The sequence below is a fragment of the Pinus tabuliformis genome, chromosome 1_2 (genome assembly GCF_031772625.1).
Source record: "Pinus tabuliformis cultivar Carrire ecotype Pingquan chromosome 1_2, CPIR1, whole genome shotgun sequence".
Taxonomy (NCBI): Eukaryota; Viridiplantae; Streptophyta; class Pinopsida; order Pinales; family Pinaceae; genus Pinus; species Pinus tabuliformis.
Window position 1 is genome coordinate 974,629,130 of NC_142298.1, and position 23,828 is coordinate 974,652,957.

Consider the following 23,828-nt stretch of genomic DNA (forward strand, 5'->3'; position numbering starts at 1 on the left):
TGGAATACCTAGTTGTTGTAAGCTAGTAGCTTAAATAATAAACCTATTGAGGATAAAACAGCAATGATTAAAAAGTGATAAAATTAGCAAAAGTGAGGTGCATATCAAGCATGGGATAATATGTGCAAAACAAACAAAATGTTGAAACTTTCTGTGAAATCTAAAATGCAAGCAACAACTAAAGTTTCCAGAGCTAATATATATATATATATATAACTTTAAGCCAATAAAATAAACTTAACACTTGGATTTCAGCCTGCTGAATCGATGCATGAAAAACCCAAGTGGTTTATCAGACACTGCTACATCACATATGGAAGAAAATTAGAAAATGTAAATTCAATATGACCATCGTAAATATCACTCTAAGCATGCATGGCATATTTCACTCCAAACAAACATGAATGTTTTGTTTCGAGTCCATTACATCAAAATGTTTTCATAAATTTTACTATGCAACAGCAAATTTAAGCGACAAATAAAATTATAACCTGCAGAATTACCTTAATATCTGATATTCTGGCCTTACTTGACAAGGCCTAAATTTAAGATCCCCTAACCTGCAGAAGAACATTAATATCTGAAATTCTGGCCTTACTTGACAAGGCCTAAATTCAAGATCCCCCAGGAGGTGTGAGGCCACGATTTCTCCTTGGCCTTCATCAGTAACACCCTTGTCCAAGCAATCCACCCCTCCCATGACATCCTCTTGTCCCAAGTTGTACCCCACTCTAACATTAGCCTCAGCCCTGTCTCTGCTTCCTTCTCTGCTTCATCATATCTCCCCTGGGAATTGTATATCTGAGCAAGAACAACTCGGGGCTCTCCTATGAAAGGATTAAGCTCGCAGGTTTTTGCAAGAAGGGTCTCAGCCTTCTCATGGGTCTTCTCCCCAGGGGGCATGCAAACAGCTTCCCAGTATAAATCTCTGGCAGTCACCTGATCTGATGGAAATAGAACAACTCTGCAGTGATCAAACACAGGGGGGATCACAAGCTCTATTTCTTCAAAACCCCTCTTCTTCTCTTCTTCGTTCTTTTTTTTCCCTTCTTCCCTCTGGAACAATTTCTCCTCCCTTACAATCACAGTATAGAGAGCCCCCATCCGAGAAACGCAATTCATCCAAAGCCCAGGCTTACCATCCCCAGGCCAGAGAGCAGTCCATGTATTCCCAGCATACGCCGTAATTCCATTTCTGTTATCAAACAAAACGTCCTGAAAACTGAACCGCTGATCAATAATATCCGCCATGGTCATGAAGAGGAATATGGCAACCAATCTTCGTGGCACCTCAACATCCTCCCCACTTCTGATATGCTTCACTCTCACGCCATCAGTAGGCAATACCTTCTGTATTTTTCTTCGCCATTCAGGCAGGATAAAGCCTTCCAACTTCTCCTTGAAATGAGTTTTGTGAACCTCGAAATTGTCATGGATTCTATCAAGCGAATCACCATTTTTCTCCTCTAATTTCAATTTCTTCAGCTCTAGATCTTCTGCCTCAGTTTCTTTTATGGTTTTCTCTGATTCTTGGAGGGCAGAGACTAGTTCTTCATCAGTGAAATGGAAGAGCAGATTGTCATGGATGAGAAGCTGTCTGGGCACAATACAGAACATGTGCACAAGCTCTTCGGCAGCATCTCCGATGAAGTCTCTCACTTTCTGCCTGTCAACATTTGGCTGAAATATTGCGAGATTAACATAAGAATTAGAGTAAGCAGAATGGAATAAACCGCACCTGGCAACAGAGTCAGGAGCGTTCCATAGCTTGAGAATTCGATAAACATCCAAAAGATGATCGAAGAAGCTGCCATGCTTGTGCCAGCACTCAGAGGTTCCCACCTGTCTCAGTACGCTCATGAATTCGGGCAGCCATGGATCGACCTCATCATACGCTCCTCTCAGAAATGGCCTTGCACGCTCCAACCTCACTGGAAGCTCCAAATTCGCCATTGCTTGCTGTAGCGAAAAAGAATTGTTACTGCAGAGGATTGCGCCTGCAAAGTTGGGTAGAGGTGAATTGAACAAGGAGGAATTTAGAGAACAGATTGGATTAGTTACAGGGCCTGAGAAGGATATACCTGCACTGTGCAGGCGTCGAACATTTTATGCAAAAGCAGACGTGTTTGGAGAATGGCGGCGATCAGATTTTTCTTTGTACGAGGAAAGGCGTTGTCTACAGAGGCCCCAATTTCACTTAGAGGGTTATTTTGGGTTGGAATCTGTTTATTTGACGGGGAAGTGTTTGAATTATTTTTTTGGGATGGAAATAGTTTTAGCAAAATTTTGGGGTTTAACAGAGTTCTAAAAATTTTACCAAATTTTATCGAAATCTTGTGGAATTTTATTCTTTGATTTCAAAACAAAATTACAAAAGAATTATGGCTACAAAATGCTTCAAATTTCAGTGGAGTATATCTTACAATAACTACCTAACAAAAAAACAAAATTTGCCACATATTGATTCGCGTGGACGAGAAGAGGAAGGATGTTTCTCTATTTCTCGTCGAGCCCTCCCTGCCTCCTGAAGTTTCAGCCACCAACTAGTGTCTTGGCCCCAGTTAGCTGGTTGATCTGGCCACAGTTTTCGCTGTCTAGAAACCACAATTACACCAACCAAACACAGTCCGGAGAGAAGAGCGAACTTGTGTTCCTGTTACGCCATTGAAGAGTTGAACAACGTAAATGAATAACCTCGACAGGACTTGCCAAATTCGCTGCCAGAGTCCTCTGTTTGGCCGATCGAATTGGGATCCCAATTTGGCAAGGCTTATCGTGGTTTCGTCATTTTAAATGGCATATTTTTGATCCCACATGCGACCCACTGGTGTGGAACATAACTCTTCATGAATAACCTTAGCACAAATTTGATCCTCTCTTTGAGACTTGAAACTAGTCTGCACTTTGTCCTTTGCCGTGTGTGATTTCGAGGAGCATGATGTGAAAGTACCAATTGCATCCATCATCCGTTGGTCCCCCACTTTTGTTTTGACATTGAATTCCTTGGCCCCACCCCTTCTGAATTATGGATTCCTTAATTAGCAAGGATTGAATCATTAGGGTTATGGAAGATTCCACCGTCCCAACATCTCATTCATTTCTAATTGCCCACCCTAAAGTTGGCATGGTTTGTTGGCAGTTTTGTTCTCTTTGGTATTTTTACTTTTGAGGATGCGAAAGTGTTATTTTTTAAGGGATATCCTCCCAGATCTGTTTTGTTCTTTTCAGTAGATTCTCCATGTGCTTGTTTTTGGGCAAAGTTCCTTTGAATAAATGTTGGTTAATGATGAACGAATTTCCTAATATTTTGATGTTTGTTACTCATGAGTTTTTGGTTAATATAACTTTTTGTAACAATCTATACATTTCGGAGTTGTCTATAATGCGACTTTTTGGAGATTCCGGTGACGGAATCCGGCGGAAGAAATTGAGGTTAAATCTTGATTTGTTGCAGTTAAAATGGTTTTTTAACTGCATATTTGGATTCAGCACCCTGAAAAAACCCCTTGGACGCTTTCATTGTGCAGAAACTAGCTATCAAACTTGCGATTCTAATAAATTCCTGCCAGATTTCGACTGGAAAAACCCGCCGGAAAAGCTTTCAAAAAGTCGCATTATAGACAACTGCATACATTTCTACTTCATTATGTGTCTTTTGACCCAATCTCTATGCATATAACTTAACTAAGTTTCTTTTAGGGTTATATAGAACCCCTCACCATCATGCCATGCCACCCCTGGTTTTTTTATGCTCCATTGAAATGAAGTATCCAACTTGCCTGGATCTTCGTCTTCCATTTTTGAAGTGCCTACTCAATTAATCTTAATTTCCATCTGGCATCTGTCTGTAGTTCTTGTCTTTCAATTATTGTGATGCTTAGATCTATTAACTTGTTGAGCCATTCTTCTTCTAGTGGGTCTATATGTTGGAAAATCAGAAAGACAGAAATATTTTCTTATGATAATTACTTGTGATATTCTTGTGTTCTTATGAACTTTCTTATGTTCTTCTTTTATCTTTGTTTCTTTAATCAATTATCAAATACAAAACATGAAGATCGAGGACATTAGCTGTAGGTGGAAAGCCAGAGAAAACCCCCTATCTATGGGAAAACCCAGTCAAGAACTCTTCCTTCAATAGATTTATATGACATTGAGACAACCAAGACCCTAGACCAACAAACCTTCCTTCTCCACCAACTCAGCCCTTCCTTCCTGTAAGTGTCAACCCTTCAAAGTGCAGCTTCAATCCAAAACTTCGACTTTGATGTAGTTTCACAACTTCGACCTTGATGCAACAACTTCACACCATCGACCTTGATGCAACAACTTCCCAACTTCGACCTTGATGCAACAGATTCACATCTTTGACCTTGATGCAACAACTTCAGCCCAACAACATCCAAAAACTTCGATCCAGTTTACTGCAACTGCAGCAGAATTTTTGACCCCAGCTTCAGAACTTTGATCCTGTAATACAGAGAGAATTTCATTCCCAACTTCAACTCAATAACTTCACATGTGTGAGAGAAAGGTAACCCAAAAACTCGATTTCCTTCTTCCAACTTCTTTCCTTCTTCTCCAACAACTTCACATCTTTTATTGCAACGAGTTTACTGCACTTTTTACTGTAAATCGAACTTGATGAGAGAGTGTTCCAAAGAAAGTCAAGTTTCTCCAATAAACAGGCTTCTAGTGAGGTGGAATTACCCCGTTTGAGGCCGACTTGGTGGAGGAGGCCTAAATGACTTATTTGACTCAATAATAATTATTTTTACATGATAGAAAAGCCCAAGAAGGGTCTCACAAAATGGACAAGGACTCTAATGATTTAATATAAAACCTAGAAATCCTCAATGGGGACTTTGACCTATAAAATGATGACCCAAGCATGAAACCCTTGCTTTAATAAGTCATAATAATAATAATAATAATTTCTTTTTTCTTTCTTTTGATAAATACATTTCATTATGACTCAAGGACAATTGTGAAGACCGAACCTAGTTACATTTTTCAACACTTCCTCTTAACTAGGGAGGTATTCATAATTACATGTATCTGTAGAGGTACATGGAAGATCTCAAAATGACCTACGAAGAGTTTAAGCACTCACGGTGCCATGAACTAGATTCTTGAACAGGGAAATCTATTCGAGTTGGACTAAGATGGACTAAAGCTTTTAGCGACTTTAGGTACCATCAGGCTTACTTGCTAATCATCAACCCAAAGAACTAGGTGTGTAATGCAAGGCTAGAGCTCTATGACCAATGCCACCCTCCCTACTTCAGGAACTAGACATCAACATATAGGCTGATTAGATGTCCTCCCAGGAAATGTGTATTACACACAAAGCCTCAACACTACCAATTATTCAAATCGGTAACAAATCCCTCCCGATCAAACAAATTGATGGCATGATGACTATTGTATGGCATTATAACTGATGTGTTGTCCTTGATGACAACCTACTTAATGAGTTGTCTTTTGATGGAAACCAACTTGATACAAATGTTAACAAGATGTGTCTACATATGTGATAGAGAGTTTGGACAAAGGGATACCAGTTCAGAGGCAGAGGAATGGAAAATATGAAATTTCAAGAAGTATACGTGGGTTTTGTTAAGAAAAGCGGCGTACACACATGGGTATGAAGAAGGAAAGGCACGTACAGTTTCTACACCATGGTATTCTAAATACCAAGGGTCTTTACCATGGTATTGATTTGTGGTATTGAACCCATCAACATATATTTGATCCCGTCTAAGAATACCATCGACATTAGTATGGTTTTGATCTGTAATATTGGATAAGGGCTAAGCTATATAAGGAGATGAAGATCAAAGTGGTAGATTGTGTGCAAGTGATGAATATTTTATGAATAATTAGATCTGAAGCAAATATGCATGTAATGGGTTGTTAATGTTTTGCTTGATCTGAAACTAAGTATGCACTTGGGAATTTGATGATGGATCAGATCCAATAGATTTGAGATGACAATCTTGATTATGAGGTGATTTGATCTGTGCTGATAATGTCTTGACACATGATTTTTTTGTGTATGCCGAGATCTGGGTATGTCTAAAGTTCTATGATGCAGCGAAGGTTTGTTCCAGTAATTATAGATCTATATGCGGGTTTACAACCCGAAAGGCGCGTGTATACACAGGTTTGATGTTTGTAATTCACGTATATATTCTGATCTATACGTGGGTTTGTTTCCTGAAAAGCGCATACACACACAGGTTTGTTTTAAGGAAAGCGCATACAAAAACTAGGGTTTTTGATGAAAAGGATAATCAGTCTTGCTATGTTTCTGCTTTCTATCAATGAAGTCTTTCTTGATGTTTTGAGCTTAACAGTAATGCTTAAAAGATGAATTGACTGATTGAAGAATGCTGAAGATACTTATTGTTTGTGATTTAAGTTCAATTAAGGTTCTGTGATTATTTCAGAATGATGCAATGGATCTATGTATGATTCAGTATTTGTTTCAGAGTGATAGTGGTTCGGTTTTTAGGATTCTGTGGTTCACTTTCAGGTTTCAGTGGTTTAAGATCTGTACGCGGGTATTCTTTATGAAAAGCGTGTACACACATGGGTTTTCTATTGTGAAGTAGCGTATATATTTTGATATATGGTTTATCAAGCTTTGTAGTAACAAAATCTTGTCTCTGTGTTGTGCAGTATATTGGTTGGTATTTTGGTTACAGTGATCTGACTATTCTGGTTGTTTAAGTTTGGGTTTCGGTTGACTGGTAGAGTTTTGGTTGATTCGGTTGATTCAATGATTGGGTTAGAGATTGATTTTTCAAATAATGATTGAGTGGTTTGTTGCAGTAACCGGTTTCATCTTTGATAATTGGTTTTGGGATTAAATGATGGTAGTGGGTCTAGTCTGAAAATTTGATGAAACATGGATTACAGTTGTGATGTGTTGTATTAGGTGGATCTAATATGAAAATTTATGAAATGTGATCCCCGGATGTGCTAAAGGTTGGAGCCGTCAGTGAGGAAGTTGAAGCTTCCTTCTAGTGGTAGCTAGTAAATCGGATCAGGGGGTTGGAGGCCCCTTCCCGCGGGTGTCGACAAACGAGATCAGGGGGTTGAAGCTCCCTTCTAGTGAGTTTTGGAGAACAAGAGAAGGTTGTAGCCTTCTACAGGTGGGTGCCTACGTGCTGGTATGAGTCTGCACTAGTACAAAATTGTAAGAAGTGTTTCTTCATAATAATAAAAAAGACAAAGACGACAACAACGATGGTTTTTTACCACATTGGGTTTCCACCTTAAATCTTGGTATTCATGTGTGATGGTTTATTTTGTTCTTACTGCACATGGTTACTGTTTATTTGATGCTTAATGAAGTACTAATGCAATGGCTCTAGATAAACTGAAGATGAATTAACTGAAAAAATATGTGTTATTAGATATATGCTAGTTGTACGAATATAAATCATGTACGCATGCGGGTTCCCTTCAATAAAGTCACATACAAAAGTCAGGAAATGAAATTGAAAAACTTAATGGTTTGGAAACATTGATTCACCCCCCCAGTATTATTCCCAGCAATTGGTGTCAGAGTAGGTCCTTTGTCAGAAGCTTGATCACTTGAAGGAGATCCTTCAAGATGAGTAGTCACGAAGGAGTATTTTCTATGAGTCCTCCTATATTTAATGGAACTAACAATGTCTTTTGGAAAGTTAGGATGAGAGCATACTTGCAGGCACTACGAGCTGATGTATGGGAAATCGTTGAAAGTGGATATCGATATCTAGCCTTTATTCCTTCAGATACTATAGGAAATAAACAGTATGAAACCATTGCAAAAGATGTAAATGCCATCTTGGGAATTCTGGCTGAATCTGAGTTTGTGAAGGTAATGCAGATGAACACAAAAAAGGAATGTGGGATAATATTATCAAAAGTTATGAGGGTGACACCAAGGTAAAAAGTGATAAACTCCAAACATTCAGAATGCAATATGAGACATTGAAAATGCATGATGATGAAAGCATGGCAACATTTTTTCTTAGAGTAGATGAAATTGTTAATTCCATGAGAAATCTTGGTGAAGAAATAAAATATGATACTATTGTTGAAAATATTTTGAGATCTTTGACTCCGAAATTTAACTCCAAAGTCTCCGTTATTGAAGAAATGTAGGATCTGAAGAGTCTCACACTTGATCATCTCCATGGAATAGTGACAAAATTCGAGATGAGTAAAGGTGGTCCTTCAAACATAAGAGAACGAACCTTCAAAGCTATTGCAAAAGGAAAAGAAAAGGAAGAATCAGGTTATGTATCAAAAGAAGAGGCAAACTTCGTAAAGAAACTTCAAGTAGGTACTGAAAGATTTAGAGGTAAGCTTCCCTTCAAATGTCTGGCTTGTGGTAGAGTTGGTCATTATGCTGTTAAGTGTCCCTATCAAGAAAATCATGAGAAAGAAAAATAAGCTGCAAAAATAAATAGGAAGGGGTTTGAAAACAAGAGAAGTTTTTATGCACATGAAGATAACGATGGTCTTTCAAATGGCGAAGAAGGAAATTTTGATCAAGATTGTCATTTACTTATGACATTTGAAGATAAAAGTAGTAATGAGTTTGATGGCCTAGAAGAAAAGAGTATTTTTATTGAAACCCTTGATAGGAATATATTAGATGCAGTGACAGTTATAGATGTTAGCGAATATTCAAGTTTGGGAGCAACTCGATTTCTACTAATCAAGAATGAAGAAGACAAAGCATCATCCGATATGGGTTTTTGTTCAAAATGTGATGATGAAAGAGAAACCACTGAGCTTGCACTTATGGGTAAAAGTGAAAATAAGCACTCTAAAGAGAAAACAAATTCAAAAATGCTGTCTCTAGAACCAACAGATCAAGGAAAGTCAGAATCAATGGATAATGCAGATGTGCCTATGCTGAGAAAAGATACTTATCAACAATGGAAATAAAATATGAAGTATAATCTAACGAATCTCGATGTCTAACATCTAGTATGTAATGGTTTCACCAAGTTTCCTCCATCAGACAAGGAAGTGAAAAAGAACAGTAAGGTTTTGAGTAACATTTTTTGTAGCATATCTTATTCAACATTGAATAAGGTTATGAATTATACATCTACAAAGCAAGTATTGGATAAGCTACAATCAATCCATGAAGAAGAATCCTCATCAAGGAAACTACCAGGTAATCCCTTCCCTAACAATGTGTCCAAAATGTTAGATGGAGTTGCTGATTCAAAAGAAGATAGATTAGAAGAAATTTTCGATCTTAGAACAAAACTTGATCTTTCTTTGAAAATGATTGTTAATCTTGAAGATGAGTTACAGGCTTATGTTGGTATGGTATCTAAACAAAATTGTGAAGGTCTTGAAGCTGAGATCATATATCTAAGAGAAGATCTTGAAAATTCAGATACGCAGAATGAAGAACTACTTCACACATTTGAAGAACAATAAAATGGGCTGAAAGAAGAGATTCTCAAATTAAAGAAGCAAGTGAAGGAAGGAAGAAGGGTTGAAGAAGTTTTGAAGAAGCAGTATCTAGAAGTGGAAAATAAATATCAGGTTGAGGTAAACATCCTAAAAGGTAAACTAGAAGAAAAAGATAAACATTTGCGATTTCAAGATAGTACTAAGATTTTGGTTAATATTTTTAGTAATCAAAGGGCTCCCACCATCAAGTCTGGTCTTGGTTTTCATGAAACTATTAAAGGAGAATCTAGTTCACAAGCTGAGGCAAGGAAGTCTAATGCAAAATCTGAAATGCTCAACAAAGAGATAAGAAGTCAACCTAATCAACAAAAGAAAGTGAATCTTCAAAGGAAATCATTTACTCCTAACTATAGAAAGGTTAATCAATTCTCTCCTCTAGTCAATAATGTTGAATATCCTATATGGTATAATTATGGACATGTTGCAACCAATTACAGAAGTATATTATCTCAAGCTAATAACCGCCTCTCAGAAAGATCATCAACTTCTAGGTAATTTAAGGGATATTTTTTTCTTGCAATGAATATGGTCACAAAGCTATTGATTGCTTCACAAGGAATATGAAACATAAGTATTATGATTTCTCTATGCATATAAGATGTTATGCTTGTAACAAGTTTGGGCATGTAGCAAAAGAATGCAGGAACAAGTCTATGGATCGCCGCATACAACATGGTAAGAAACAAGATAAGAATATTGATGTCAGAAGACCTAAAAACAATGGATCCACCAACATTTATCATAACAAGAAAAAATAATAAGAACAGATAAGGTGTGGTCTTAGACTTTTCTCATTTGAATAATATGATGGATGGTACATAGATAGAGGATGTTCACATCACATGAAAGGAGATAAGAGTAAGATGGAGTCTCTCAAGAAAAATCAATATGATAATGTTATTATTGGAACTAATGTTCCAACAAAAGTTTTGTGAAAGGGTAAAGCGATAATTAATAAACATAGAGGAGAAAGTGATGCTTTACTAGTTCAAGGGCTAAACCATAATATTCTAAGTGTAGATCAAATTGTAGATAAAGGAAATATAATTGTGTTTACATCAAACAAGTGCAAGGTTATGCATGAAGAAACTCAAAAATTCATAGCAAGAGGATATAGAAACCCAAACAAATTATATGTTCTTGAAGAATGGAATTCTCGTAGATATGAGGATTCAGACTCAGAGTAAAAGAAGATGGTGCCCATTGTAGTCCATTATTACGAAAAGAATACTTCTGACAGTGACTGCAGAAGTAACGCGAGGTACTTTACCTCATAAGAACATACGTTTATTATCAGGTCCTCAAGGGAGTAATACATGTTTTTTCTTGATAACGATTCCCATGATTTTTTTTGATATTCATGTTTTTTATGCTATTGACAGAGCATTTGGTGTAATAACAGTAAACAAGAACATTCTGTACATGCACTAGGGGAACTGAAGTTGTGAAATTCAGTATTTCACTTTCTGTACGCAGAACCTATGAAGACAAGTTGCGTGTATATGCAAGTTCTGAACTGAAAAATCATGTATATCTTGGTATGATGAAGAAACAATGTGACAAACTCAGGAAAAGGATCTAATATGCTTCAATCAATTATTGTTTGATTTTTTTGTTTTGATGGTTGACGATTACAGTTTGCTGATGCTATTTAGAAGTGGTTTTGGATTTTTTTTATGAGCTATTGATACCTTGATGGATGACTGATTGATGAAGATACTCTGATGTCCTAACTGATGGATGAGTTAATGTGATAAGATCTAATAGTGGACAACTTGCACAGGTTTAGGGGGAGCATTTTCTATGCTTCTAATAATTCATTGTTGGCATTATGTTTGCTTTAGAATTACTAGATACATAATGTTGAAGTTATTGATTAATGATGAAGAAGTGCACGTTGCTATCTATATTTCTTCTAAAATTCTTATGGTGTAGATTCTACATAATATATGATGGTTTCTAAAGGCTATCTTGGTCTTGGTACCTCACTATATAGGTCTTTGGTCTTGGTTATACATGTCATATCTATCATTTGATGTAAAGGTCATGTAAAGACCTATGATGTAATCATTGTTAAATTCTGTCATGTATGGACTATTGTGGTCAAGTATTTTTGGGCATATGATGTAATTTGTAACCCCACTTTGATTGGGTGGTTGAATTCAAATATGTAAACCCATTACAATTGGGTGATTGATTTAAGTTTGACTCCTTGGTGATAAGGAAAGTCATATGCAACTGAGTCATAGAGTCATGTATTTTATTGTACATTCTTTAGAAATTTTAGCATGTGCTCAGGGGGAGCATGGTCAATGTTCATACTCAACAATTTAGATCTACAACACTTAAGAGAAAAGATTTCATTCAATATTGGTCATCCCTTTTCCCTTGGTGTTCAACTTGATGTGTTTTACAGGTATCTACAGGTGATGGTGACCAAACACCAAAGTGGTTGCCATCAAGTCCAAAGGGGGATATTGCTGGAATTATGACTAATGTATGACATTATGACTTGTATGTGTTGTTCTTGATAAGGAGTTGTCCTTTGATGGAAAAAAACTTGATATAAATGTCAACAGGATGTGTCTACATATGTGACAGAGAGTTTGGACAAAGAGATACCAGTGGGTTATGTTAAGAAAAGCCACGTACACACGTGGGTATGAAGAAGGAAATGCGCGTACAGTTTTTGCACCATGGTATTCTAAACACCATGGGTCTTTACCATGGTATTGAATTGTGCTATTGAGCCCAAAAACAGATATTTGATCCCATATAAGAATACCATCAACATTAGTATGGTTTTGACCTGTGGTATTGGAGGTATTGGATAAGTGATAATCTATATAAGGAGATGAAGATTAGAATGGTAGATTGTGTGCAAGTGATGAATATTTTATGAATAGTTAGATCTGACGAAAATATGCATGTAATGGGCTTTTAATGTTTTTCTTGATATAAAACTAAGTATACACCTGAGAATTTGATGATGGATCAGATCTAATAGATCTGAGATGACAATATTGATTATAAGTTGATTTAATATGTGCTGATAGTGCCTTGATGAATGCTTTTTATATGTATGCCGAGATATGGGTATGTCTGAAGTTCTGTGATGCAATGATGGTTTGTGCATGTTATTAAAGATATGTACACGAGTTTTACAACCTAAAAGGCGCATGTACCTGCAAGTTTGATACTAGTAAGTTGTGTATATATTCTGATCTATATGTGCATTCATTTCCTAAAAAGCACGTATGCACATGGGTTTGTTTTGAGGAAAACACGTACAAAAACTATGGTTTTTTATGAAACAGATAATCAATCTTGCTTTGTTTCTGCTGTCTATCAATGAAGTCTTGTTTGATGTTCTGAGCTTAAAAATAATGTTTAAAAGATTAATTCACTGATTGATGAATGATGAATATAATTGATGTTTGTGATTGAAACTCAGTTAAGGTTTCGTGATTGTTTTAGAATGATGTAGTGGATCTATGTATGATTCAATATTTTCTTCAGAGTGACAATGGTTTAGTTTTCAGGATTCAATGGTTCACTTTCAAGTTTCAATGGTTTAAGATCTGTACATGGGTACGCTTTATGAAAAGCATGCACACACTGGTTTTCTACTATAAAGTAGCATATACATTTTGATATATGGTTGATCAGGGTTTGCAATAACAAAATCTAGTTTCTGTGTTGTGCAGTATGTTGATTGGTATTCTGGTTATAGTGATCTGACTATTTTGGTTGTTTAATTTTGGGTTTTAGTTGATTGGTTGAGTTTTGGTTGATTCGGTTTATTCAGTGATTAGGTCAGAGATTGGTTGTTTCAGATAATGATTGAGTGTTTTGTTGCAATAATTAGTTTCAACTTTGATAATTGGTTTTGGGCTTAAATGATGGTAGTGGGTCCAGTCTGAAAATTTGATGAAACGTGGCCTACAGTTGTGATGTGTTGTATCAGGTGGATCTAGTATGGAAATTTATGAAACATGGTCCCCGAAGGTGTTGAAGGTTAAAGCCTTCAATGAGGAAGTTGAAGCTTCCTTCTAGTGATAGTTGGTACATCAGATTAGGGGGTTGGATCTCCCTTCCTGTGGGTCCCATTAAACGAGATCAGGGGGTTGAAGTTCCCTTCCAGTGGATGCTTGAGAACAAGAGAAGGTTGTAGCCTTCTGTAGGTGGGTTCCTGCGTGCTGGCATGAGTCTGTGCAAGTACAATATTGTAAGAATTTTTTCTTAGTAATAAAAAGAAGACAAAGACGACAACAACGGTGGTTTTTTCACACATTGGGTTTCCACCTTAAATCTTGATGTTCATGTGTGATGATTTTTTTTGTTCTTACTACATATGGTTATTGTTTATTTAATGCTTAATGAATTATTGATGCACTGGCTTAAGATAAACATAAGATGAATTAAATGAAAAAATATGTTTTACTAGATATATGTTTGTTGTATGAATAACAATCAAATACACATGCAGGTTCCCTTCTGTTGTAGCTCCCAGAGACAACCTCAGATTGCTTACAAGACCAGTGCCTAGGCACATATAGACTTGGAGTGTCTCAAATTATTCTTAGTAAAGGGAGACCTCGCTTATATTCTATATGTATATATAATGGGTTGGTTCATTCACCTAAAGGAGTAAGACATGAATTTTTGGTACTTTTCATACATACGAATCTCAGAAATATGCATAAAATAGTGGAGGCCGAGTAGTTCAAGGAGTTACAATTTAATAAGCTTTTGTAGAGCATATGAGAGAGGATAAGGAGAAAGAGCAACTCATCATATGGAGCTTACAACATCAAGAATTCTACGCTTAACACATAGAGCTTGCAGTTTTAAGAATTCATATACTTATTTGATTTATAGGTAGATATAATGGACAACAGAGAGTCGGGGTATTATGATTCATGGAGCGCTACTATTAAAGATATATTCTCAATGACCTATATAGGCATATGCATTAACAATGTCGATACAAATGAATCTATGGTGAAGTTACATGCACATGCATTAACATATCAATACCAATGAATCTGTTGGGAAGTTTGAAATATTTCTAGGAGCTATGATTACATGAATTCAGAGAAGAAACATGAACATAAATGGGTTTAAATAGAGGAATAACATACTGTAATACTTGAAGGGGGAATCACCATTGTTTCCTTGATATTCTAAAAGATCTGTATCATAAAGCCATACAGTTGAAAATTACATGTAGAGTTTTCTTTTGAATTTCTGAACCTTTTTTAAGTCTTGCTTCCTCCTATTTATCAGGAGAGGAGGAGCATTGAAAATTCATTACATCAAAAATATTTTCAATTGAGTCTTAGCTGTCAGATTGACTAGCCGTCTCGGCTAGGGATGGCTTTGTGGCTCAAAAATATTACAAGATTAATTGCCTCATTGAAAGGAGGAAAATTGCATGACATCAAATAAGTAAACAATCAGAAAGAAGAATTAATAAGCTATCTCTATGCCCATCCTTGTAATTTCTTTTGCTTCAGGTTGCAATGGGCTCATCGTATGGTATCTTGTGCTGCTTACCCAGCTCCCGTCATTTCTGCCTTTATTGCTTGAACCTTTCATTATTTAAAGCTCGGAGTGTGCACCATCAACTCGATGCTGCAGTACTAAAACAAAATACCATTGGGGGGTACTTCATCTCTCTCTATTATGGGAAACCATGTCTAATAATTAAATTCTCCCGAGCTACCAAGTCTCTTTCCACTCCTGTCAGCACTGACCTTGATTCCGCGTCACAATGGGCCTTTCTGAATCATCCCATACCGGTTTTGAATGCACCACCTGTTTCCCTTAAAGCCACAATTGCCGACCCATCACGCCTTTAAAGCCATGTCCTGCACTATCGGCACCCTGATATACCTAGTGATGCTCTCTTGGTGGCAATATGGAGGACTTTCTCATGTTGCCCTTTTACTGTAAAAAAATGCTGCGAAACAGACGAGTCCCGATCCCTCTTAGCCCCTTTCACTTTAGCCCCTTTTCGTAACTTTCTTCATATGACTAGGGGCTAGAACCAGGGGCTTATCCCGAAGGTGCTAGAGCCCTTTAAGGCCTTCCCGGGGCCTTTTTCCTTTAATATATGAAATCTCGCATACCGATGATTACCACTGTTGGCCCTTTATATTTCCTATTGACATTGCGATTGCCGATTTGCGGGACTGGGCCCACCTGGGGTATCACAATCACAACATGGGAGAGGGAGAGACCCATCCACTTATTTTCATAGCGAGGGTCGACAGTCCGGACACGAACTCCTTATAAGGTAGAACACATGAAATATCGCATCCAAAAGGATCCCCTGCATATCCCAATTGCAAGCCTGGAGGGACTACGGTGGAGGAGGAAAATTTTCTTTTTACGACCGTCGATTGTGGGATTGATGGCATCATCAATCCCATGTGACACCTCCTGAGTGGTGACACGTGTCACATGGAAATGCCCCCATAGGACCCTTGAAAACGCTGAATCTACAGGCCACGTGTGCTCTGTACTGCCACATCATGCTGACATCAGTGGCCATGTCGTTTATAAGGACCAATGGTAGTCCACCATGTGGCCCCCCTTGGTTTTTCTTTGAATTCCTTTGTTAAATGAAATCGACGCTCCCCGATGATTTAACACTACATCAATGATTTTTTGTTTCGTAGTCTTTTAACCCCGGTCCTTGACCCAGATTGCCAATTTCCAATGTTGCGGGAAGTACGATATGTGGGAGATTTAATATCCTTCCACGTGGCCCCCTAGAGGAGAGAAAAAGGGGGTCTGTGTGCCCTTGGTTTTTTAGTGATTTTCTTTGTAAATCGGCCTCTGCCTTCCCAGACACTTTAACACTATCAGCGTATTTCACCCGTAATTCCTTAAGGATGGCCCATCGGGCTCACCGATTTCCAATTTGCCGGTATTGTGGGGGTGTGCAGGATGCGGGATTCAGGACTGCGGGATGCAGGTCTGAAGGATGCCTGATATGCGGGACTTCAGGACCTGCCCATCGTCAATCGCCGATTTGCTATGCCTAGGGCCTTCCGATAAGCTCTTCCTTTTCATTTTAGAGACAACAACACGCTTGATCTTCAACAGGCCAAACCTTCTGATCTAGAAGTCCATTTTGGGACTTCCATATACCGTTGGAAAGCTCGTTCCAAGAACTATGCAATGGAGAGGGTCTGATTTGACTTTGAGTGTTTCTGTGGCCTGGAAGATGGCTTCAAGCTTCACTGCTCTTTCTTACCCTTTTCACAGCTGAAAACACATTGACCAGTGAGTGACAACATTGGCTCCTACTGGGGACAATACCTTGTTGGAAAGGTTCTTAGAACCTGCAGACCAGTAGCTTTCCTTCCATTGGGTATGGATTCATTTTTAAACAAACTATAATTCTGTGCAAATGTATTTTTCAATATAAACTAAAAATTACATATAACAATTACAACACACACACACCGATATTTACAATGGGTGTGAGACAAGTACCTATAGTTTTGGAAATAAAGTTTGAGAAACAGACCATTTACCGATAGTTCCAGAGATTCACCATCTAGATTATCAAGTATGTATGTGTTATTTCCTCTTTCTTTTGCAATCTTGAAAGGTCCGAGCCATAGCAGGTCAAATTTTCCATGTTTGCATTTGTCTTTCCATCAACGTCCCAGTGGAGAACCGAATCCCTTGATTGAAGCAGTCGATCCTTAGCCTTCTTGTCAAACAGGGATTTCATCTTTTGCTGGTAATTTTACAATTTTCCCCCACCTTTTCTCTATTCTCATGAAGCTTGACCAATTTATTTATCCTTCGCATTAAGGAACTTAGCTCTTCATTTGCTTCTTATAATAAACTTGCCACCGACATTGGTAATTGGATCGAGAGGATTGCAGCCTTACCATACACTAGCTCAAAAGGTGATTTCCCCGTGGATCATTTAGGTGTTACCCGGTTGGCCCATAGGGAAAAATTCAGTTGGGAGTCCCAGTTTCTCTGATTTTCGGCGATGGTCTTTTTCAACACCCTTACGACAATTTTGTTGGAGGACTCAACCAAGCCATTACCTTGAGGATAATAGGTAGTGGAGTGCTCGATGATGATATTGAACTTATGGCAGAAGCTGGTGAACTTGGCAGATTTGAAGACCTGAGCATTATCAGTGATAATTTTGGAGGGACAACCAAAACGAGACAATATGTTCTCCTCCATAAATTTGATTACCACTGTGTCTATAGCATTTCTAGTTGGGATGGCCTCTACCCACTTGGTGAAGTAATCCATGGCCGTCAATATCCACTTGTGTTGGCCATTGGATGGTGGGTTTATTTCTCCTATGAAATCAAATCCCCACTTCTCGAAAGGTTCTTCCACATGTATTGAAATCAGGGGGAGAGGAGAATTTTTTTTCCTCTCAGCAAACACTTGGCACTTTTGGCATGACTTGACCTAGGAATGAACATTCTGAAACAATGTAGGCCAATAGAACCCTACCTTAAGAATAGTATGTGCCATGGTATTCCAGTTGAAGTGTCCTCCACAAAATCCTCCATGAAAATCTTATATCACCTTATGGGTTTCACCCTCCACCAAACATAACAACAATACCCCCGTCGGGTCCTTCCAGTAGAGTAGGCCATTGGATATGATATATTTATGCACTTGCAACCTCAGGGCTTGGTATTTGGATTTATCTACCCCCAACGGGCACCTTAGGAATAAGAGATAATGAACAATGTTCTTATACCAGGGAGATCCCTCATATTTGGCATAGATTTTCTGCTTAGATGTCCTAATCCTGCTCTGATGATCCTTGGGTTTTCCCTCCTCTATGATCAGGTTTATCCGTAGAGCTTGATAATTGGATTAAGATTAAACCTTGGCCAACCCCTAGCCTTTAATGAGCTTGGTAGGCTTTATTTCTAGCTCATATTCTTGTATTTTTGCTATCCACCTACCCCTCTTTCCTTCACTGTCTCCTTGCACCAGGATGTCCTTGACTGCTGTCTTTGGGACAAACATTGTGATTTCCAATTGCAACACATACATATGAAATTCCTTCAGAGCCTTGACTAGTGCATAGGCTTGTTTCTCCAATATATTATATTTTAGCTCGACATCCCTGAGGACTTGGCTGAAGAAGGAAATGGGTTGTTCATAACCCTCTTTATTTTTCTGTAGCAGCACTGGAACAATAGTATGTGGGGAGGAAAAATAAAAGATGTAGAAAGGCATTGAATAGTTAGGGCTGAATAGTACCGCATCCTCAGCCAAAGCTTCTTTAATTATGATGAAAAAATCTCTTAGGGCAGAGCTCCACCTGACTTCATTTTCCTTCTTAAGCATGTCCATAATACCCTTGACATTTTCTGAGTAGTTGGGTATGAAACTCCTCAAGAAATTTATTCTCCCCAGGAAGGCTTGAACCTCTTTCTTATTCCTGGGCAGGGGAATATGGCTGATGTCTTTGACTCATTCACGATCGAGATTTACTCCTTCATGTGCTACTATGTGTCCAAGTAGCTTCCCCTCATTCATGGCGAACTGAGATTTCTTAGGATTCAGAGAGAGACGATACCTTCTGCATTTTTTAAAGGTGAGCTTTAAGTGGAGGATGTGCTCTTCATTAGTCTTAGAAAGTATTGTGATATCAGCTAAATAAACCACCACAAATTTGTCTTTCTCCCCTACGAAAGCTATGTCCATGGCTCTCTGAAATGTCACCCTCCATGGCTCCCCGAGAGTAGTTTCTAGAGCTACTTGTGTTGCTGCCATAAGAACCTCTCCTGTAATGTGACTTGATACACAACATGAAGTTGTTTCTTGCCAAAAGGAATAGGTAAATCAACGGTTTAGTAAGATTAAAACCAAGTATGCCCCATATATATATATATATATATATATATATATATATATATATATATATATATATATATATATATATATGATAATTTAAAAACAATATATTTATTATATTTAGAAAATATTATCACATACACCCACCTTATCTAGACTAAGAGAAGTTTGAGAATAATCAAATATGCTTGTGTTGCCAAATTCTCTTCCACACAACAAGTTGTAGCGAAAAGATCTATTCAATAATCCATCACAATTACATGTAAAAAGAGTAAAGCCTTCCTATATGAAACATATAAATAAAATGAAAACTCCTGGGAAAATATTGAAGTGTCACCACCAAGGTGTTTATGCAAAGTCAGACACCTTGTGCAAGTTTATGCAAAGTACAAAAACTACTAAAATAATGTTAAGAGAATGAATGCAGGAAAACTTACTGAGATCTAAATAAAAATAAAATAAAATTATATATATATAATTTAATAATGAATTTAAATAATAACCAATAAATTTTTAAAATTTAAAACTTCAAACTTGTTATACATAAATTAATAATAACCTGAAACACCCAACTTATCTAAACTAACGTAAAAGAAGTGTTGCATACAATAAGTGATGGGAATTAGAGTGGAGCAAATCATAGTTCAGAGACAACATAATACAAAACTTGGAAGCAAGAAGACATTAAATTGAAGGAGAAGAGCAATCACACTTCACATTACATGGAAAGCCTTGCCTTGCTTACATCTCAGGTTGATGCAAATTACAAATGTATAGCTAATGGGCAGAGCTCTATATTTTTTTACATGTGTTTTTCATGAATGTAGAGTGAAAGTAGAAGTCAATGGACGGTGGGTAGTTAGCGACAATCGACATGGTAGGTTGTGGCATTGATAGTTGGCATTGGTGTAGGCGGTGTCTGTGAGGATGTCATCATAGGTGGTGACGACGTCTTTGTTAGCTTCACATCTAACATTCTCCCACTTGAAGCTAAATGAAGAGTCATGAATCAAGTCACATCGAGTCCTAGCATGACTCTACGTAACTCATGATTATTTCTTGGTAGAATATTAGTGAGCATATCAACAGGGTTCTTATCTGTATGAATATTTTCCAAGGATAATTATCCTTCCTCCAACACATGCCACATCCAATGGTACCTTAAGTCAATGTGCTTGGATTTTGAGTGAAATGTTGGGATTTTTCACTAAGTGAATGACACTTTTACTGTCACAATATAGAACATACTTGCCCTACTTTATTCCTATCTCTCCTAGGGATCACTACATCAACAAAATATCTTTACAAGCTTCTATTGCAGCTATGTACTTTGCCTCTGTTGTAGAGAGAGCTACTATTCTTTATAGCCTTGACACCCAAGATACCGTTGCGCCTACAAATGTATACAAATAACCTATAGTGGAGTTTCTGGTGTCCATATCTCTAGCCATATATGCATTTATAAATCATTCAAGCACAGTGTCATTATGATCAAAACATAAACAATAATGACTAGGACCCTTGAGATACCTCAAAATTCATTTTACTGCCTACAAAAGTTTTTTTCCTGGACTGGCAAGGCACCTGCTCACTTCTCCCACTGAATATGTAATGTCTGGTTGTGTACATACCATGGCATACATCAAGCTGCCAACTTCTGAAGCATAAGGAATATTGGGCATTTCTTCTTTCTCCTTGTCACCACTAGGTCATAACTCAGTACTCAACTTGAAGTTGGATGCAAGGGGTGTACCAATTGGTTTGGAATCCTTCATATTAAACTTGTCAAACACCTTCTTGATATATTTTTCTTGTGATAACCACAACCATTTTTTTTCCTATCACGCATAATCCTCATGCCCAATATTTGTTGAGTTAGACCCAAATCCTTCATTGCAAATTCTCTTCCCAAAACTTTGTTCAACCTATCAATCATATTCTTATCATTCCCAACAATCAACATGTCATTGACATATAGCAATAATATTATATACTTTCCTTGATCATACCTCTTTATATAGGCATAATGGTCAGCTTCCAACCCGTGAAAACCACGTTCCAACATGAATGAATCAAATTTATTATACCATTGTTGTGGTGCAAGTTTCAAACCATAGAGGATCTTCTTCAACTTACAAACTAGGTCTTCTTTGCCCTTTTCTATGAAGCCTTATGGCTGCCCCATATAAATTTATTCCTCTAATTCACCATGAAGGAAAGCCATTTTTACATCTAACTATTCACATTCTAAGTTTGTAGCAGAAACAAGACCAATAATGACTCTGATGGAAGACATTTTGACAACATATGAGAAAATCTCAGTGATGCCAACATCTTCTTTATGGGAAAATCCCTTCACCACCAACCTTTCTTTACGCCTCTCCTTCTTTGCATCACCTTCATGGTTAATCCTATATACCCATTTGTTTTGTAAGGCCTTTCTAGCTTTTGGGAACTTTACCAATTCCCAAGTTTTATTTCCCAATAAAGAGTTTATTTCTTCCTCCATTGCTTCTTCCATTACTTTGCTCAACTTTACAAGCCTCTTGAAAACAATTAGGCTCACCTTCATTAGTTAATAGGATGTAGTTTGAAGGAAGATACTTTGTGAAGACTTGTGAGGTCTAGAAGATCTACGAACTCGTTGTGGTGGTGGATTATTAGGTTGAATATTCTATAAAGGTTACTATAAGATTCATTCTTCTTTATGTTAGTCATTTTCCACTTTGTTTCCTTCCTGCTCTTGAATTTGTTGTCCATTTTCTTGCATTGGTGGGATGTTTTCTTGTTGTTCTTCAAACTTGCCAATAACTTTCTTGACCTCCAACTCACCTACAAGCCTATTAAACATTTTTGACTCATTAAATATAACATCCCTACTTCTAATAACTTTATGTTTGACGAGATCCCATAGACGATAACCAAATTTTTCATCCACATATCCCAGCAAAATGCATTTCATAGATTTATCATCTAGCTTAGTTCTATCGTCTTTGGGAATATGTACAAATGCTTCACATCCAGATATTTTCAAATGAGAATAATTAAAATTCTTAATAATCCAAAATTCTTCAGGAATGACACCATCCAAGGTTGTAGTAGGAGATCGATAATATAACAAGTTGTCCTTACTGCTTCTGCCCAAAAATGCATCTCCAAACTAGAATTTGACAACATACACCTCACTTTATCTATAATGGTTTGATTCATCCTTTCTGCAACACCATTCTATTGAGGAGTACTAGGAATATTCTTCTCATGCTTTATGCAAAACTTATTATAGTATTCCTTGAATTCTTTTGAGCAATATTCTCCACCATTATTTGTTCTTAGGCACTTGAGAAATTTGTTAGTTTCTCTTTCAACAAAAAGATGGATTTTTTGTAATTTTTCAAGCACTTCACTTTAACTTTTTAGAGGGTAGGCCCAAACCTTCCTGGACACATCATCAATAAATGTTACAAAATATGATGCTCCTCTTAATGACTTAATCTTAACAGGACCAAACACATATGAGTGTATAAAGAAATTCTTCTTTTTTTATTCTTTCTTTCATGGCCACCTCCAAGAAATGGAACCCTTCTTTGTCTACCATATATACAATTCTCACAAAGATCAAGATTATAGGATTTCAAACCTTGAAGTAAATTTTTACCAACAAGGATTTTGAAGCCCTTCTTGCTTGTGTGACCCAAGCGCTTATGCCACAGATTTTTTGAATTTCCTTCTTTTGTGAAAACAACCAAATATGATTTTCCTATCATTACCTTCAATGTATATAATGTTTCTGTCTTGGGTCCACTGGCCATGACCAATGCTCCTTTACTAATTTTCCAACCTCATTTTCGAAATCTTGTGTAATAACCTTCATCATTCAGCCATCCCACAAATATCAAACTTATGCGCATTTTTAGTACATTCCTGACCTGTTTCAACAATATATCTTGTCCATATTTCATCTTGATATGGACATCTCGCACTCCAAAAATACTAGAAAAATGATTGTTTCCCAAACATAATCTACGATAATCACTAGGATTATATAAAACAAAAATATCTTTGCATGGGGTTACATGGTGAGATGCCTCAGAGTCAAGGATCCAATCAAAGCTACTGCTATATGCATACCAACATGCATCCTCTAGTGAAGTAGTAATAATACATCACCATCTGTGACTACAACATTAGTCTCATCTTCATTTGTGTTGGATGACTTGTGATTTTACTAGTCAGTTTCTGATCCTTTTGTCCTTTCTTCAAGACTCAACACTATTTCTTCATGTGCCCTGGTTTACCACAGTGAAAGAAAATGAGCTTGCCCCTCTTTGATTTTGATCAAACTCTCGATCTTGAATGCGCTTTTTGGCCTCGATCAATTCTCAAACCACGATCAATTAGAGCTAGAGCTTTTCCTCCCCGGTTTTCCATAATTAACTTGCGTCACAATTCCTCATTCATTAAAC

At 37.3% G+C, this 23,828-nt stretch overlaps 1 protein-coding gene across 8 annotated transcripts; it reads right to left on the reverse strand.

Moving 5' to 3' along the window:
- Positions 1–358: 358 nt before the first annotated feature.
- On the reverse strand, positions 359–2,884 carry LOC149209248 (uncharacterized). 8 transcript variants are annotated; one of them, XM_089396323.1, is made up of 3 exons: positions 2,433–2,884; positions 2,082–2,176; positions 359–1,959 (listed from the first exon to the last, which is right to left on the reverse strand). In XM_089396323.1, exons 2-3 carry the CDS (start codon positions 2,103–2,105, stop codon positions 595–597), a joined length of 1,389 nt encoding a protein of 462 aa, XP_089252449.1. In that variant the 5' UTR covers positions 2,106–2,176; positions 2,433–2,884; the 3' UTR covers positions 359–594. The 8 variants fall into 8 exon arrangements, with proteins under 8 accessions (XP_089252449.1, XP_089252448.1, XP_089252454.1 ...); XM_089396322.1 differs by having other exon boundaries at positions 2,082–2,222; XM_089396328.1 differs by lacking the exon at positions 2,082–2,176 and having other exon boundaries at positions 359–1,680; positions 1,843–1,959; positions 2,433–2,883.
- Positions 2,885–23,828: the final 20,944 nt, after the last annotated feature.

Bases quoted from the DNA above. Each gene is read 5' to 3' on its own strand.
- LOC149209248 (XM_089396323.1), bottom strand. From the start codon at position 2,105: ATGTTCGACGCCTGCACAGTGCAG. The intron at 1,960-2,081 runs GTATATCCTTCT...TTTTCGCTACAG, and splicing joins TCGACGCCTGCACAGTGCAG to CAAGCAATGGCGAATTTGGA.